Source organism: Phascolarctos cinereus, unplaced genomic scaffold (assembly GCF_003287225.1).
Source record: "Phascolarctos cinereus isolate Bilbo 61053 unplaced genomic scaffold, phaCin_HiC Scaffold_4;HRSCAF=312, whole genome shotgun sequence".
NCBI classification, from domain to species: Eukaryota; Metazoa; Chordata; class Mammalia; order Diprotodontia; family Phascolarctidae; genus Phascolarctos; species Phascolarctos cinereus.
This window is the reverse complement of record NW_027555847.1, coordinates 236,502,008-236,521,786: the sequence shown is the minus strand read 5'-3', so window position 1 is coordinate 236,521,786 and position 19,779 is coordinate 236,502,008. Positions and strand designations below refer to the sequence as shown.

The following is a 19,779-nucleotide window of genomic DNA, read 5'->3' as shown; positions in this document are numbered from 1 at the left end:
TCATCTTTAAAAATGCAGTCATTTCAAAGAGAAATAATACTTTTATCTCTTCTCAACCATTGACATTTTAACGTAATAGAAGGTCATCCCACAGATTATATACCAGTTCCCCTAAAAACTTCCAGGGACATACAAGCATTTATTAACCACCTACTATGTACCAGACAATGAACTTAAGTACTTGTGTTTGAGATGATGAAGCAGCTTGTCAGCCCATAAATAGGAAAAGCTAATGACTAGGTGGATCTTCATAAAGGGGTCAGCCATTCCTCTGCCTCTTCTTTCCTAAATTGCAAGTGTCTTTGAGTTTCTCTGTGAAGGGGTCTGGGATGGGCTGGTATCCTATCTCCAAATCTAGAAATGACAAACTACGAGCAAATGGCAGCTAGTACAATTTATTAGTTTAGAAGAGATTGAAACTGGCTCTCACTAACTCTTGCTGTATATTTCTTTTATAAACATAAATGACCAAACATCAGTCCTGAGGTGCATGTGTTTAGGGTTGTCAGTCAATGAATAAACACTTATCAAGCATCTAATATATGTTAGACACTGTACTAGGCTCTGGGGATGCTAAAAGAAAGGCAAAACACAGTCCTTGACATCAATAAGTTCAAAATCTAATGAAGTAGTCAGAAGGCAAACAAGATATATTCAGGATAAATGGGAGTTAATCAACAGAAGAAAGGCACCAGAATTAAAGGGGATCAGGAAAGGCTTCCTTTAGAAGGTAAAATTTTAGCAGAGATTTGAAGGATTCTAGGGAAGCCTGGAGGCAAAGGGAAAACATTCCAGGCATGGGAGTCAGGCAAAGAAAATGTCCAGAGTTGGGAGGGGAAGTGTCTTGTATGAAGAACAGCAAGGAGGCCAGTATAACTGGATCAAAGAGTGTGTTGTGAGGGAGGCAGGTTAAAGTATAAAAAGATTGGAAGGATAGGGGCTGGGTTACAAGGGGCTTTGAACACCAAACCGATGAATTTATATTTGATCTTGGAGTTACAAACTATTAGAATATATTGAGTAGGGAAAGGTATGGGATGTGAGCTTATAGCGATGAATGGACCAAGTGAGTTGTCTTTGAGAATGGAAAAGATATGGGCATGTTTGTAGGCAGCACAAACAATAGCCAGTAGACAAGAAGAGACTGAAAATAAGTGAGAGTGGAGATAAAACAGGGATAACACTGCTGAAGAAGATGGAATGGTACCACTTGTATGTGTAGAGGAATCTGCCTTGACAAGAAGGGATACCTCATTATGTGAGATAGGGATGAAAGCAGAGATTGTGGCAAAAGGCAGCTGGAAGATTTGAGTTGAGGAGGAGGAGAGAACAGGAAGCTCTTGGCAAATGACCTCAATATTTTTAGTGAAATATGGGACAAGGTTCTCAGCTGAGAGGGTTAGAAGAGGGGAAGTATGGGAGGTCTGAGGAGGAATGAAAACGTTTGGACAGTGAGTCAATTAGGGAGGCATAAAAGGATTGCCTTGTAGCAGTGAAGTCCCATTTCAGGTTATGTAACATAAATTTGTCTTGGATCCAGTCAGAAAGGTTTCACGATTTTCTCCAGTTTTGATTAGCAGTACATGAGTAAATACAAAAGCAGTGGATAATGAGAATAATTCAGGAAAGAGGCTTGGCAGGGCATGATCAGCAGTTGAATTAGAAAGCAAGGAATTTAAGAGAAGAGGACAGCATAGAGTTAAGGTGATTCTCTCTGGGGTCAAGGTGGGAAGGGAGGAGATTATAGCCAGTTCTATCATGATGGCCTGGGAAAGAACCAAGGAGTAAAGCGATTAGAGGTCCTAGTGAACACTAAGAAGAGGGTATAGGGTTGCAGGATGGAGACAGAGAGGTGGAATGACAAATGATTTTACTGGGATAAGAGAATTTAAAAGTTCATAAACATAAAAGTGGAGCATTTGTGAGTGATAGCAAGATCAGGAGTATGACCATCTCCGTATGTGGCTGAGGTGGGGTAGAGGAGCAGATCGTGGGAATTAAGCAAATTGAGGAACCAGGAGGTAAAGGTGTATGAGGGACCATCAATATATATGTTGAAGTCCTTTAGTTTGAGGGCAGGAGCTAGGGAGGAGAGGAAGACTATGGCAATGAACTCATTAAGAAAAGCAGAGGAATGAATCAGAGGTCAATACACAACAGCTACCAGAATTTTGATTCTATGGTAGATACAGACTGAGTGAACTTCAAAGGAAGAGGGGTTACTGAGTGATGGAGGTAGAGAGAGAGCCTGGAAGTGGAGATGGAGAGCAAGGAGCATTCTAACTACCCTGACTTGACTAGAGAATTGGGGAAACCCCAGTGGAAGGGGCAGCCAGGAAGAATATGTCAACAGCAGGGGGCCAGATCTCAACGAAAATCAGAAGATGAAAGTAGTAGGAAAGGAAAATATTTAAGGTGAAAGCAATTGTGTTATCTACAGATCACGTATTCCAGAGAGCACAATGGAGGGGTTAGGTGACTTCAGGATGTGACATGTAGGAGGAGGGAGGGATTAGGGGGGCAAGAATAAGAAAGTGAGCAGTGGACGATGGAGAATGGGTTTTGTATAATGACAACCAGGGATTCAGGACTCTGAGATGAGGGATTCACTAATCATTGTTGAATGAATTCAGGAGGATTAGTTAATAGCACTAGGGGTTCAGCCCCCAGGTAGTATCCTCTCAGGATGTTAGGCAGTTTAGGCAATTTCCCAGTGAGGGAAAAATGATATAATAGTATATCTCTCTTATCTTTACATGCAGGTAAGACCAGCATATAAGTGTAGGGAGCAGGAACAAATGGTTTTTCTCTGTTCCCAGCAGGCAAGAAGGGTCCCCAGCAAATGGGAAGAGAACACCCCAGAGGATTATGTAGTTTAAGGAAGCCTAACAAATTCAAGAGGTCAGGAGATTCTGAGTCTTCAGTCTGTATGGAAGGTGCCCTCTCTACACCCACTGTGGTACTTCTTGAAGGGTACAGCTTCAGCCAAGAGGAGGATAAGCCCAAACGATGGCCTAGTTTGATAGAAAATAGGGATTTTGAGGGAGACAATACAGAGCAGAGGCCAAATGTAAAATGTTTATTCAGCATTCCTACAAACTCCTTCAGGTTCTAATGCTAAAGTTTCGACCTTCTGGTAGTGCATAACACTTTATTGTTCAGTCATTCAGTTGTGTCTGACTCTTTCTGACCCCATAGACCATAGCACACTGTCCATGGAGTTTTCTGGGCAAAGATACTGGAGTGGTTTCCCATTTCTTTCTCCTGTGGATTAAGGCAAACATAGGTTAAGTGACTTACCCAGAGTTACACAGCTATCTGAGGCCAAATTTGAACTCATTTTCCTGACTTCAGAACCAGTAGTCTATCCACTGAGCCATCTAGCTACCCTAATTTATAACACTAGTCATGTCACAAGTAGTGTTATAGTAGTTACAACTACTCATAGTAGCTATATTAGTTTATCCTGTTTTAAGTCTCTGCCAATGTGTGCTTGTGAGTCATTTACAGTCAGCATTTATTTTGTGTGGAGGAAATAAAATAACTGTCCTATAAGTGAATCATATTGTACATTGAGTGCTTTTCTACTACTCTCTTTGGGGAGACCCTAGACATGAACCAAACCTAAGTTTTAAGTAAATTTCCTCAGGAGTTCAGGACAGAGGTGTAAAATGCCAAGGAGTACAAGAAAGAGAACTTAATCCTTCTCTTTAGAGGCCTAGTGCCCCTAGGACTAAACTCAATCACCACATTCATGGGTTAAGAATAAGTGGAAGGCCATTATTAGAGAGGGAAAGAACACAGCATTCCATCCCCTTGGGCTCATCTTGCAATTCTTACTGGTAAGTTAGTATATTTAATTTATCAGGGAACTTCTTTGATAGCTAATTAGGAGTATAACTTCAATGGAATGAAAATTTTGTTTGAGCAGCAGAAGAAGAAGATAGAGTAGCAAAGATATTGAGGAGGGAGAGATAATTTAGGAACATGAATTATTGCCCAGCTTTAGCAGAACCAGATCTTGTCCAGACTTTGTATCTTCCCAAGTGTCTACCATAGTGATCTATATATAGGAGGGCTGGGAGAAAACTAGGCATAGAAGAGGCCAGGCAGTATCCAAGAAGGATTACTGTGGAGAAGGAATCTCAAGATGATGAAGAGGGGCAAAGAAACAGAAAATGTGAAAGCATCAAAGACAAGTATTATCTATTTCACTATTTTGCTTATGATTAGCCATTATTCTGAATAAGAGAATAATAATAATAACTGGCATTTACATAGTGCTTTAAGGTTTGCAAAGCACTTTATAAATATTATCTTATTTTATCATTAAAACCCTGAAAAGTAGGTGCTATTATTGTTCCTATTTTATAGATGTGGATACTGAGGAAGACACAGATTAAGTTACTTGTCCAGGTTCACATAACTAGTTAAGTATCTGAGACCACATTTGAACTAAGATCTTCCCCACTCCAGCCCCAGTGTTCTATTCACCATATCACCTGAAAAAAGCTCAGAGTTTGACTATATTACAGTCTTGGACCATATATAAAAGGTTTCATATGGAAAAGTGCCTTTCCATGATTTCTGAAGAGATGATAAGACTGGATAAAAGCTAGATAGTCAATAACAACCACAATCTAATGGAATGGATGACAGATGGAACTTAATTCTTTGGAAGTTAATAGACATAAAATAAAATCTTATCTATCTAAGTAAGGTTGCAAATGGTTCTGTCAGTTGAGAGGTGATATAGGTTTCTGGAAAGTGCTTTCCAAACTTATGGTTTCTAAAAAAACAAATGCAATTTACCTGCTGCTTTTGGAGAACTGTGTAAGCAGGGCTTTAAAAATATATCAATAAATAAAAGATCTGTGAATGTCCTAGTGGGATAAGTTTCCCAATAATTGTAGATCTCAATACATCTGTGACTGGCTGGATATACCCTTGCTGCTACCTAAGGTTACACAGAGGTTAAAAATTTGAATCCAGTTCTTCCTGACTCAAAGTCTAGCATTCTACTCACAACATTGTGCTACCTAGAGGTTTTATAAATAGGAAAGCAGCTATCTCATTGTGATCTATTTGAAGTCAGACCATGATTCACTTAAGAATAAAAACGATAAATATTTCTTTTGAGGCAAGCACTAAAATGATCAGCATACACAGTTATTTGTTTCTATCACTACTTTTGACTAATAAAGCTTTGAATCAGTTGCCATAGCAAGGGACTGAAATACACTAATAGCTGCCTTACTCAGCCCCTTCTTAACCTACTTGCCAAGTAGAAAGATAGGGCAATCAAGAGCAACCTTGGTTTACAGGGGTGGGTAACCTGCAGCCTCGAGGACACATGTGGCCTTCTAGGTCCTTGGTTGCAGCCTTTTGACTGAGTCCAAATTTTACAGAACAAATCCTTTTATCAAGGGATTTTCTCTGTGAAGTCTGGATTGAGTCAAAGGGCCACACTTGAGGACCTAGAGGGCCACATGTGGCCTCGAGGCTGAAGGTTCCCCACCCTTGGTTTAGAGTATAAACTTGCTTGAAAAATATGGTGAAAGATTAGGAAGAACAGCACTTCATAAAGCAATGAGAAACAGTACAGGAACAAGTAAGTTCAAAGAATATTTTGTGAGAGACCCATTAGCGAAGTCATTCCTACAACAACAAGCACCTACTATGTGCCAGGCACTATGCTAAATGCTGGAGATACAAAGAAAGATAAAAGAGAGCCCTTGCTCCCAACGACATCAGTCGGAAGGGGAAGACAATGTGCAGATAACTATATACAATCAAACTAGGTACAGGAAAAATTAGAAATAATCAAGAGAAGAGCATTAGAATTAAGGGGGATCCAGAGAGGATTCCTGTAGAAGGTAGATTTTTACCTGGGACTTGATAGAAGTTAGGGAAGCCAGAAGGTAGAGATAAGGAGGAAGAGAATTTCAGGCATGGAGGAGCAGCCAGTGAAAATGCCTAGTGCTGGACACAGCATGGAGATCAGTGTCACTGAATCAAAGAGTATGTGGTGGGTCAGGGTGGGGAGAAGCGTAAGGTATGAGAAAACTGGAAATGGGGGAGGTATAAAAGTATATAAAGAGCTTTGTATAAAGAACTATAACAAGGTATAAAGATATTTGAATGCCAAACAGATGATTTTATATTTGATCCTAGTCAAGTTAGGGTAATTGGAATACTCCTTGCTCTCCATAAACCACTAGACTTATCAATTACGGTGGTGATGTGGTCAGACTTGTCCCTTAGAAAGATCAATTTGACAGCTGAGTGAAGGATGGACTGGACTGGAGAGAGAATGAGTCAGGGAAAACTACCAGAAAATTATTGCAATAGTCCAGACAAAAGTGCTAAAGGTCTCTAGTATCAGAGAAGAAAAGGGGGCATATTCAAGAGATGAGATATTATGAAGATAGAATCAACTGGCCTTGGCAAGAGATTGGATATGGGAAGTAAGGGAAAAATAATGATGGCCTAGTTTTCAAGACTGAGTGAGTAGGAGTTTGGTAGTTCCCTCAACAGTAATACAAAAGGAGCAGGTAGGTGGCATAGTGGATAGAGCACCGACCCTGGAGTCAGGAGGACCTGAGCTTAAATCCAGCTTCAGACACATAACACTCTAGCTGCGTGACTCTGGGCAAATCACTTAATCCCAATTGCCTCACCAAAAGGAAAAAAAAAAACCCAGCAATACTGAAGTTAGAAAAAGAGAAGAGATTGGAGGAGGGGATAATGAGTTCAGTTTTTTGATATTATGAGCTTAGACTATCTATAGGACATCTAGTATGAGATGTCCAATGGCCTTTAGAGATGTGAATCTAGAGGTTAGAAGTAAAGTTAGGGTTGGACAAATCAGTTCTTAGAACTATTGGCATAGAGATGATCACTGAATTCATGGGAGCTGATGAGATCAAGTGAAATCATATAGAGAAAGAAAAGAAGAAGTAGAAGGAAGACAACAAACAGACAAAAGATGAAAAAACTGCAAAAAATTCCATAACAAATTCTTAGAACTCTAATTTCACACTTCTGGAAGTGTCACTGAAGAAATCAAAAGTGGGAAAAGCAGCTGGACTACAAAGGGACTAGAGACAGAACAATTTTGAGCATCCTGAAGGACTGGTTTTCAAGGTATCTGAAGGAGGATACGATATCAAAGACACGGAAAAAAAAAAATCTCAGACTCTATTATTACCCCCCCAAAAAAAAAAAATAACCAGCAGAATGTCAATAACTACAAACCCATATGCTTACTTTCCCATTTATATGAAATTTTGTGAAAATAATTTATACTTGAATAATGGGCATCTTTGACATAGTTATTAAATGAAACCAAGAACAATTTTGCAAGTATTATAATCAGAAAAATAACCATATTTTTTATCATAACACAATTGACCAAAAGATAAAAAGAATACAAGATCCTATTTTACTTATTGCTTTTGGACTATAAAAGTATCTTTTTGGTAAAGCAAAAGTTTATATTTCTGCTTTATGTAACTGCTCTCCAACAAAATTTCTCCCATGTGTATGTTAAAGCTATATGATTCATTGAAAGATATAATAGATTAAAAAAAACCCTTCTTTGCAAGCCCTCTGATCACTAATATCACATGAGGCATAAATTATGAAGACATAAACTCCCTAAAAGTGTTCAACTAGAATCCAAGTTGAAGAATCCATGGTGAAGTCCTCCAGATGTTGCTGTTTGTGGATTTCATTATGCTGAATGCATCTAGCTGATCACTATGAATTCAAAGGATAACTGGTGATCAAGCTCTAGCGTACTGAGGGAAATTCCTGAAGTAACCTTATGGAAGACATAGACAAAGATGGGTAGGCTTGCATAAATTGTCATCTATATCCACATCAATGAAATCACAGATCAACTGCAGTCTAGGTCTTTAAACAAATTGTGGATGCTGTCTATTACATGACTAACCTGTACCATTCTGTTATAAAATTTGAATTCCTTGAATTCCTAATAGCAACTACTTTTATTTGTTATGAGTAAGCAAAAGTAACCTATGAGTAACCTAAGCATCATTTTCTCATCAACACTCATATGTTCATGAGGCTGAAGTGGTGAACAGTTTATTTTTAAAATAAAAAAAAATCTATAACACAAAGATACTTTTTAAAAAATTAACTCAAAGATCCAAGTTTCTCAACTCCCATTTTGCTATGCTAAAGGTTATACAATGAGACAGTGTTGATGACCAATATAATCTGTCAACAATCCTTTTCTGTAGAAAAAAAAACTCAATTAAAAAATGAATAATTGAAATATATGGCATTAACAATGTTGAATATAAAAGAGAAAAAAAGGACAAAATATCACAAGCAACATACCTCTATGATTAACAGGGTCCTTAGCTACATATGCAACATAATCTGTTGTATCCTGGAAGGGAAAAAAAAGGTACAATTTCAATAAAGAAGGAAAGAGGGAAAAAGAAGAAGGGAAGTGAAAAGGAGAGGAGGAGAGAGAAAAGAAATAGAAAAAGGAAGGAACAAAGGAATGAATGGAGGGAAGGAGAGAGAGAGAGAGAAGGAAGGAGGGAGAGAGGGAAGGAAGGAAGGAAGGATTCCCTTGCAAAGAACATTTTTTTCCTCAAATAATTAAACCAATTAGGGCAACAGCTGGCAAATGTTTCCCATCTCCCTCTTACGAAGCTCCTGTCACAAATGTTATTGTTGTTCAGACTATGAATAAAGCATTCTTGTTTCCTAGACCTGAAACTTTGCTTTGTCCCTTGACGTTTTTGCCCCTTTCTCTCCATGGGTAAAGGGGACATAATTTCAGGAAGGTTCCCAGCCATGCTACAGAAAATGCCTGCCATAAGTTTGAGGGTATAGGGTTGGGGAAGGGGGAGGAATCTATTCTATCTCCCAGTGAAACAATTGAAATATTCACTGGACAAGTTAAATTGTTTTCAAGACCCACTGAGGTGAAGAAGGCATAAGATTCAGGGGCAGCTAGGTGGCACAGTGGATAGAGCACTGGCCCTAAATTCAGGAGTACCTGAATTCAAATGCTGCCTCAAAAGCATAACACTTACTTAGCTGTGTGACCCTGGGTAAGTCACTTAACCCCATTGCCTAGCCAAAAAAAAAGGCATAAGAATCAATTATAAAATTAAATATTGTAGCTCTTGTATGAGCCCTTGTTCTCAGAGATTTTTCTTGAATGTTGTAATCTATCCTTGTCCAACAGTCTCTGCAATTCCTGAGCCATACCGCCTCCTCCTACCTAGTTTCCTCTTCTTTCTGCACTGCCCATACTCTGGGACCTCCTATAACTTGAAATTTCTATACCTCGAACATTCCAAACTAGATACTTCCAGTTTCCAAGAATATCAGGGATAGGAAACTAATCAGACTTGTCTGAATAGAACCCTTTTCCTTCCTATAAAAAACCTGGTTTCTCTGATCTGGGTCAACTAGGTGGTGAAGTAAATAAAGCACTGGGTCTAGAGCCAGGAAGACCTGAGTTCAAATCCAGCCTCAGACACTTACTATGTGTCCCTAGGCAAATCACTCTCCCTGCCTCAGTTTCCTCATGCCAAATACAGACCTAGGTCCTACTGCTTTCAGAATTAACTAGCTTATTTAATTCCTTTACAAAGCAACTTTTAGTCCCAGCAAATGGAACTTGACATTGTATAAGAAACTACATCTATATCACCAGTCTATTCTCAATTATTGACAAGTTGATCAAGGAGTCTACCCAGCCCCTTTGCATTTCCTTCTGGATTTTATCAGTATAGCAATAATATGGAGGCTATGATGAGAAAGGAGTAAAACTCTGATTAGACAATCTGGTTTCATCACCAGTCACCATAACAAATGTGAAAGGGATCTGAAGCTGTTAACTAAAACAAAGATTTGGAATTATTATACCTATTGCTCCTAGAATCATAGACATTTAGATGTGGAAGGGATGTTAGACATAATCTAATCCAAACCTTTCAATTTCCTCAGAGTAAAATGAGGTGCAAAGAATTGGTCATTGGTTGATAAATAGCTGAATCTGCTTTAGAAGCCAGGCTTCTTGAGTCCAATGGACTTTCTACTCCATTCTCCTGCCTTTATTACAAATACCTTCACAGAGGCCACTGCAGATTGCACAGCTATAGGGTTCCCCTCCCTCCCAAAGTAGACAGATGAAGAGCAGCCCAGTCCTAGACAACATTGTATCTGGCTATATAAAAAGCTTTTTAAAAGTGTTCTATGTGTAACAGGGGTCATATGAGAATCAGCCTACATGTTCCAGCATGCTGTGTGGTCAAGCCTGACTGAGCAGGAGACTATTTGTGGCACTGGTTGATTATATCAAAGGAAGTCCACAATGGGTCAGGAAGACAATGAAGATCATAGAAAATCAGAATAATACAAAAGTACCACTTAAAGACTCAAGACTGGAGAAGGACAAAAGTTGATCCCACTTTCAAAAAAAAGGAAAGAGAACAGCATCTGCCAAAAATAAGCCAATTAACTTGACTTCAATTTGGGAGAGATTCTGGAATAGATCACTAAAACAATAGTTTGTGTATATCTAGTCAGGAAAATGGAGATTATAAAGAGCTAATATGACTTTATCCAGAGCAAGTCATGCCAGATGAATACCACTTCTATTGTTGACGGTTACTAAACTAGGAGAATAGGAGAATGCTGTACACAGAGTTTGCCTAAGCAAAGCAGCTGATAAAGTCTTTCTTGCTCTTCTTGTAGAGAAGCTGGAGATATGCTAACAAGTACTTTTTCATTTTCGGTACTCATATGCAGCTGATTAGGCTGAGGAAAGTCACCAGCTATGTCTCCTCTTTCCCCCACCCCCTAGAATGAGTTCATTACATCAGTAGTCAGCCGGCATGCAGTGAAAGCTGGAGATTCACCATTTTCCATTGGCTTCCACATGAATAGGCAGCTTGGCTTTTCTGGATGCTTAGAGACTCAGTGGAGCTATTCTGATCATACTTTAAAATTAAAAGAAATTGGGAACCTAGACTTCAAACAGCCTCTTTCACTAGTGTCAGCCACAGCCTATAATAGATTTCACAGGAATAGAAGAGGAAGGGAAAGCAGGGAGTGGGAAGAGAGTGTATTCAGATGAAAACAAGGAAAAAGCAAGGCCATATTTTTTAATTGGTGGATGGGAGAAAGAAGAGAGACATTCATCATTCCTTTCCTTTCACTACACAGTTGGACTGGAGATATGGCTTTGTTTTTCTTCTTTTTCCTCTTTTGGAATGAGTTATTAATGCATTCTATGAAATCCAGGAGGGGTCATGAGAAGGACAGGGAGCATTTAAAAGTAGGATAGCTTCTCAGACTGAAAGGCTGGCCCTGCCTAAAGGTTCAAATACCTTCTCTAGTCTATATCTACTATATTAAAGTATGGCATATAAATGAAAATAGAAAAGTAATTTTATCTCTACAGACTCTTTGGAATTACTCAAATAAATCTTTCAAAACTCTGTTATCCATTTGGTATTAACACAAAGACAATCCTTCTAAGACCTTTGACTCCTCAGCTCAGGTCTTTGAATAAGATTCAAGAATACTGAGAATTGAGTTCCCCAAAAAAGAAAAGAAAAGTAGCCAAGAAGTATCTTATCAAACCAATAAAGATAATATCACATTTGATTTTCCTTTCAGTGACATTGGATACAACTTGTAAAGGAATTTTGTGTTCTCTACCATTGTTATATAGAACAAGAAAAAAAAAATATGCTTACCGGATCACCTCCAGAGGCAAAGGAAATAGACTGCATGTGATGATTTGCTATAATCTGTTAGAAACAAAAAATTTAATATTATTTTCAAATTTATTGAGAACCAATATTTAATAGGAAAAAACTAGAAATCTATTTCATTTCTTAGAAAATTTTTAAAACCTCAAAAGATGAGAAAAGAATATTCCATTCTCAGAATAAGAGATACAAACTGTTAACATACTGCAATTCCTTACTGATATATAGCACAACAATGAGTTCCAGAGCCATTCTGAGAGTTGGTCTACACATGGAATACCTGGGAGTTCCCTTCTCCACTAATATTAGGATGGTTACTACCTTGGGTTGTAAGGGTAACCCTGTGGTCTGCATGTCTAACAAGCTCACAAGCCCCCATCCATGTCCATTACCAACCACTTGGAGCCATCTCCAATTGTCCTGATGTGTATCTGGCCACTGAACCCAGATAGCTCCAGAGGAGAAAATGAGGCTGGTGACTTTTCACAGCCTTCCCTCAGCATAATCCAATTCACTTGCATCTCATGGCACCTCCTCCATGATGTCACGGTCCTCTTCAAGAATGAATGACAAACAACAACCAACCATCTTTGATACATTTAGCTTTTAAGGCATTTACCAAGTTGGAATAGTAAAAATAAAAACTATAAAACATTACTCCCATCTGAGGTCCATACCCCCACAAATACACATTATTCATGGGAAGAGTACACACAAAACTTTGAGGTCAGTGGCAATAAGGCACATTTGTAAGGAGCATATGGGCCAAGACAACTCAAAATCCAGAAGTACATGGCCTAGAAGTCTTTCCTTTCTTTGTTCATTTCTCTCTCTGGCATACAATTGCCAGTGCCAATAGCCCTCTCTTGAGTTCTTAGCCAGCTCCCTTCTTTACCAGAAAAGGGACCAACCAGAGATCCCAGAAGCCACTTTTTCTTCTGAGTGACTGCTTTTTTGTTCATGTCTATCTGGAGTGAATGTCTCTACTCCCTTAATTATACTTCTAACTCTCTCAAATGACTTGATGGGATGTCTCTCTCTGAACAAGTTTCTGGTAGATACCATAGCCTGTGAGGGGAAAATGAAGGAAATCCCTTCTTCTCTACCCTTCAGGGTGTCTTCCACAAAGGACTCTGGAGCCTGTACTCCACCAAACTCATTAACTGACTGCCCTTTGAAGGTGACCCAGGATTGTGCCCATCTTCAGCCAATGGGATTGCTCCTTCTCAGAGGACCAGGGTATAGACATAGCTTTACAGTTAATGTAACACACTTTCTTAACACTGTATTATATTTTGTACTTTCTGGGTTGGGGTAGAGTGAGCAAAGATAAGCTTTGAATCCTGATGAGAACTTTGGAAGAGAACTCATTGAGCATTCTGTTAATCTATGTCATTTTCCACTAAATTGATACTACTTTATCACAAAAATTTTACACTAATTTGAAAGATTGTTATACACATATACACATATATATTATATGTGTGTGTATATGTATATATGTTATTACCATTGTAATATATACCTTAACATGATACCTTAAGAAACTATCAAGTTAGTGGACTTTCAATAATGGATATCAGGAAGAAATTAGAACTCACATACCTGTTTTGAATCAGGTGTCATTAGGTTTAGGCTAGTGGTGGATATATTCAAGGTTATGTTCATCCCTGCAAACTGAAGGTTACTCTTTCCCAGGATGTTGGATAAGACTTTCCGTGGTGGCTGTGAAATCAAGCAACAGTATTTTAGTTTTTTACCGGCCTATGACTATCACAATGAAAAGGCCTCCTGGTGGCATCTAGTTGACGGTGTTTAAATCTAAAAATATATTAAAGCTGAAGTCTATTCTTAACATGGGCAAAGTCTAACCATATCTGTAGATTTACACTTCATCAGAAAAGTTAAGAGAAAAATGATATATCACAGGCAAATGTCACATCAAGTTCAAATGAAATAAAAATGTGAATAAATGTAAAACATGTAAGAGAACAACTTACATGAACTATCAGAGAAGAGTACAAAATTTAAAAAGCTGTGATGGGATGAAACTTTGCTATATGTCTCTACTTGAAATAAGAACAGGCAAAAAATATATATCTAATTCACAAGATTACTATGAGAATCAAATGAGATAATATCTGTAAATATCAAAACTAAACATAGACATGCCATGTGCATACCATGTAAATTTATAAAGTAAAATTAATACAATTCCAAAACAAGGTAAACTGTAACAAAACAGAAAATTTTAAATTGGACAAAACTATTTACTAATTTAAAGCTGAGCATCTTATGATGCCTTTTGAATGTGAACATTAAGGAATGTAGATCTTTCCAAGCATCACAAGGTACATTTATAAAAATAGACTATACGCTAGGGCATGGAGAAATGAAAAATAAAGTAAAAAGGCAAAAATACTAAACAAATCCTTTATGGTCCATAACACAATAAAAATAAGTAATAAATAAGGTAACAAAACAAAATGTAGGACTGAAAAGAGATAACAATGATAGCCTTAAAAATTAAATAAGTTAAATCATATGGATTCTACGAACAAATCATGAAACAATTAATAACTAAGTAAAAAAACTGTAATGGTAAAAAAAACATAGGAAAACCTATTGAAGACAACAGTCTTTAGAGAATAAATAAATATATGAAAATACATTTTTAAAAATAAAAAGGATAATTGAATATGAAATTTTAGAATTATAAATCAATTAATAAACAAACCCCAACTAAACATACACAAAAATTAGAGTAAAAAATGAGGAATTAAAAATAAAAAACATTATGGAATTGATCAATGAAAATATGATTCTTCAAAAAGACTAACAAAATAAATAAATGTTTAGTTAATCTAATTCAAAAATAAAGAGGATCAAATTACCAGAGTAAAAAAAATTTTAAGTGAAATCACAACAAAGGAGATTTTTTTAAATGATCAGAACCAAATAATTTATCAACAAAACTAAGAATTTCACAGAGATAAAGAGTTATCTACAAAAATATAAAACACCAGGATTAACATGATATGATTACTTACTCCAATTTTGGGGGAAAAAACTACTAGGGGGAGGGGAGAGAAACTCTGGTTGAGATTAATTTACAACTGAATTTTGCAAACTGTTTTTAAAAATTAATATTTATATAATGCAAATTATTTAAATTAAATATGAGCAAAAAGACAAATTTTTATTAAAAATATATCTATTATGATTACATTGGATTTACACTAATGAGGCACAAAATAGTTCAATGTTAAGAAAAATATTAACTACAATAAAAAGAAAATGCATCATACCATGTGATTTTATCAATCAATGTGGAAAAGATCTGTGACAAACTACATCATTTTTAATATGATAAAAACTATATATCAAAATCCAAAAGCCTAAAACCATTATTTTAAATGGAGGACCACTGGAAGCTTTCTCAATAAGCATAAGAGTAATGCAGGAATGTCCCCTTTCTTCTCTACTCTAAAAATGCTAGTGATGCCAATAAGAAAAAAGAAAGAAATCAAAGTATAATCTTATGAAGAGGTAATAAAGCTATCTCCTTTTTTGCTGCTTACATGGCAGTTTACCTATTAAAAACCCAGATAATCAGGAAAGAAATTAACCGAGAAAAATAATCACTTCAGTAAAGTAGCAATATACAAAATGTACACACAAAACATCAGTATTTCTACATAACAAGTTAAAAAAATACAGGAAAAAAAAAACAATTAAAAAGGTAAATCCCATTCAAAGTCTACAAAATGCATAAAAAACCTGGGGGTCAATATACTAACACACACCTGAGATATGTATGGTAACAATTTCAAAATTCTTTTTAAAGAAAATTACTTAAGGAATTACTGAGATAATCAGTATTCATTGTTGATCTATATCAATATAACAGAAATTGTGATTACACCTAAGTTAGTTTGTGGACTTAATGCTGTAGTAATTCAAGCAACCAAGTGGATATTTAATAAAGCTTGGCAAAATAATTGCAAAATTCATTTGAAGGAACAAATAGACTAGAATCTCTAGGGAAATAATGAATAATGCAAGACTAAAAAAACAATAGTGCTTTCAGATCTCAGATTCTGCTACAAAGCAGTAATCATCAAAATTATTTAAATCTATTTGAAAAATAGAAAAGTGGATCAGTGGAAAATCCTAAATAAGGAAGATTCACAAATGATTGAATTCAATAACCAAGTATTCAATAAAACTAACAACATAAATCTGAGGCAGTAGGAGGAGCACAATAACCTGAAAAAAACTACTGGGAAAACTACAAAGCAGATTGGCAAAATTTTACTTTAGACTAACAGCTTACACCATGTACTACAATAAGCACAAAATAATTATACTACCTGAATATTAAGGTTTACATAATAAAAATTAGTTATAATAATGGCTACAGGGAAAATTCTTAACCAGTCAATGATTAGAGGTAATAACAAAATGGTGTGTTTTGATCATATGAAATTGAAAAGCTTTTGCATGGACAAAATCAAGACAATTAAAAGAAGGAGAAATTTGTAGGAGGAAAAATATTTGAATCAAATATTTCTGGTATGGGCCAGATCCAGGATACATAGGGAAAAAATACAAGTTGTCAAAGAATATGAACAAACAGTTCTCAAAAAAGAATTACAATTTCATCAGCAATAAATTAATTTACCTGATTGTTTCTCAACTACCCCAACAGCAATGTTTCATTGTTGGGGGTTTTTTGGTCAGTTTGGTAGGTATGAGGTAATACTTCTAAGTTATGTTAATTTTTATCTATTATTATTAGTGAGATAATATTATCATGTAATATATGTTGTAATATAAGGTTAATAATATAATATATTATTATTATTTATATCTATTATTATTAGTGATTATTAGTGAGATTGAACATTTTTTTCAAGCGTTTACCAACAATTTCTGTTTGGTCTTCTGCAAAATGATCACATCCCATGACCATTTATCCATTAGGGACAGGAAATTGTCTTGATAAATTTATAAGAGTTCTTTACATATTTTATATGCCAGGTTTTATCTGTCATTTTTGCTTATAAATATTTTCCCAATGTTCTCTCTTTTTTTGATGTATAATTCTTATGTTATGATTCTCTTAGACTTTATTCTTTATTCTCTCTCTCTCTCTCTCTCTCTCTCTCTCTCTCTCTCTCTTTCTCTAGATAGTTCTACAATTCTCATTTTACTCAAGTGTTCCTCTATGTAAAGTGATTTTTATGTAAGGTGAATGTTCCCCTACCCACCCATTCACTTAGTCTATATAACAAAGTCTATTAGCTTACACTTAGGAGATGGTTCACTTTCCCCCTTAAGGGCACATTTGCTTCCAGCCATGGTGAAAATATAAGGATCACTTATATATAAATTAAGTACAGTATCACTCACTGTCTGTAGATACATGGGAACTTACTTAGAGATGCTTCTTAGCTCACTCACACCATTTATGATGCCTGCATTGTACAACACCTGCTTTGCATAAAGAATTTTCAAAAAAGTTTTTTGAAATGCAGATTTCAGAATTCTTTACATAAAGCCAAATTTGCATAATGTGAATTTATGTAAAGTGAGAACATGCGTGTATAGCTATGGAGAAATTGCCTATGTCATGTAACCAAGTACATCTGTCTTGTCCCAATAATTCTTTCTATTTAACAGAAACAAAGTCAAATCTTGAGTCTTCTGTCTGGCTATTTTTCTGTCTTTTCTGCTAGATCTATATCCTATTCTCTAATTGGGGGTATACTCCAAAGCTCTATTCTGGGCCCTCTCCTCTTCCATCTCTAGGTGACTTCATCAGCTTCCATGGTTTAATTACCATATCTATTCAGATGATTTTCAGATCTATATGTTCACCTCTATCTATTCTTTCTCATGAACTGCAGTCTTATGTCATCAATTGCCTATAAAATATATTTCCAACTGGATATCCTATAAGGATCTCAAAATAACAGGTACAAAACTGTATGCATAATCTTTTTATGTACAAAAACTTTTTACATAATCTTTCTTTCCAAACCCACCCTTTCCCAAGCTTTTTTAGCTAATAATTTCATTGTTAGGAATATACCTTAGGAATGTTAGTTTGGCTAACTAAGCTGCTGATAGAAATTTGTAGGGTAACATTCCTTAGAACCAAAAAAACCCCAAACAAAACTGAAAGGAATTATGTGCTCCTTTATGTATTCAATAATAGGAAATTATGGATTAATGAAATTGTGTAATAATGAATATGATAATATGGTTAAGATCAACCAGTATGGGGATCATGAAGAGATCTGGAAGGAACTTTTTGAAATAATTCTAAATTGGGGGGGGAGAGCAGAACCAAATTAAGGGGTACAGTCTTAACTACCACATATAAACAGAAAAGTAAATGGGAATGTACAAAGAAAGACTATTGGAGACTTAAGGGAAGCAACTAAATAATTAAGACTTTCTGGGTTGAAATTTATTTATTTAAGTGTAAAGGAAGCTGAAGTAGTTATAGTGATGATTAATATTGTTTGCAATAAAATTTAAATTGTTATGCTGAAAAAAATAGAATTACAAGCTCTTAACAATCTCATAAAGCATTGCTCCAAATCTCTAATAATAAGAAAAACAAAAATCAAAACAACTCTTAGGTTTCACCTCAAATCTAATAAATTGGTAAAGCTGACAAAGATGTGAAAAGTCAGTGTTGAAGGAGCTGTGTAAAGGAAGACGTTGGTGCATCTGTGAATTTAGAGTGCAAAGTGAAGTAAGAAGAACTAGGAAAATAATATACACAATGAGAAATAATGTGAGTGGAAAGAACAACAACAAAAATAAATGGAACATTAGGTAATTATAATGACCAAACTTGGCCTTAAAAAGAGATGAAAAAATACACCTTCCTCTCTTTTTTGCAGAGGTAGGAGACTATGGGTATGAAACATTGCATTTAACTATTAGAGTTGATTAATGTGTTGGTTAGTTTTGCTGATCTGTTTTCCTTTCTTCTATTTTCTCATGCTTTGTTAAGAGGGGATGGCACACTGGGTACAACAGGGGAAAGGGCTATATTTAAAAATAAAGTTGATACAAAAACAAAAGTTACCAATTATAATTTTATAAAAACTTAAAATGAGGTCAAACAAGGAAAAAACAATCCTTCTGTGGGAAAAAATAGCTAAAAAGGTAGAAGAAGAGATAATCCATTTAGCACAATAGTGAGAAAGAAAAATTTTTTTAAAAAAGGAAGAATAGTACCTTCTGTTTTCTGAAGCCTCCTTTGGCACCAGGTACTGCTTCACAAACACGGCTGATTGCTTCCCTTAAAAGAAAGAAGAAAAAAAAAGCCTCTGTATCTTAATCATGTGTCAAGCAGAACTATAAATATGGAGATTTTTGTGCTTAAATAGGTACTGGCTACCTAGTTACTTTGTGAGAGACATTACTATCAAGATAAAAGATCCACTAATTAACTGACAGTTAATTGAAAAGGCTCATTGAAAAGCAGATCAAAGCCTCTGTTTAACCATCTCTTAGATTTCCTTAAGTGAATGAATCTCAGATGTCTTATAATATGAATCTGTGTCATATTATATCATCTACTGAGTTTTCAGGTTGGGGGGAGATATCATTTTTTGAAACTAAGACATAGTCTCCATTATGTTATCAGTATATATTCCCCTACCTAATCAACTTCTAATGATTCTTTTTCAAAGTGGGTGAGAACATTATTTGAAAAATATTTACCTTCTCTATTTTATCAATATGCCTACAGGTAATGCAATACTTGCTTACGCAGGCTTATCATCTTCATGCCCTGGTAATTTCCATGGCGACAAAAAATGCAGAGTGTCTTAAAGCATTAGTTTACATAAGGGGAATTGCCAAAAGGTTGTTAAACACCATGCCAAGTGGAGCATTTAAAACTTAGAACCAGCACTGCTTTTGGCATCACACCAAAAAACCATGTGACAGAAGTAAACACAATACTAGAGATGTACACCCG

At 36.0% G+C, this 19,779-nt stretch overlaps 1 protein-coding gene across 1 annotated transcript in view; it reads right to left on the bottom strand.

The window, feature by feature from the left end:
- The window catches only part of SHC3 (SHC adaptor protein 3), a 173,044-nt gene that overhangs the window by 60,862 nt on the left and 92,403 nt on the right, over positions 1-19,779 (bottom strand). The window contains exons 3-6 of the mRNA XM_021009518.1: positions 19,032-19,095; positions 13,377-13,496; positions 11,757-11,810; positions 8,368-8,419 (exon numbers count right to left, since the gene is read on the bottom strand). Coding sequence (XP_020865177.1) covers positions 8,368-8,419; positions 11,757-11,810; positions 13,377-13,496; positions 19,032-19,095 — 290 coding nt within the window. The remainder of the gene's footprint in view (positions 1-8,367; positions 8,420-11,756; positions 11,811-13,376; positions 13,497-19,031; positions 19,096-19,779) is intronic.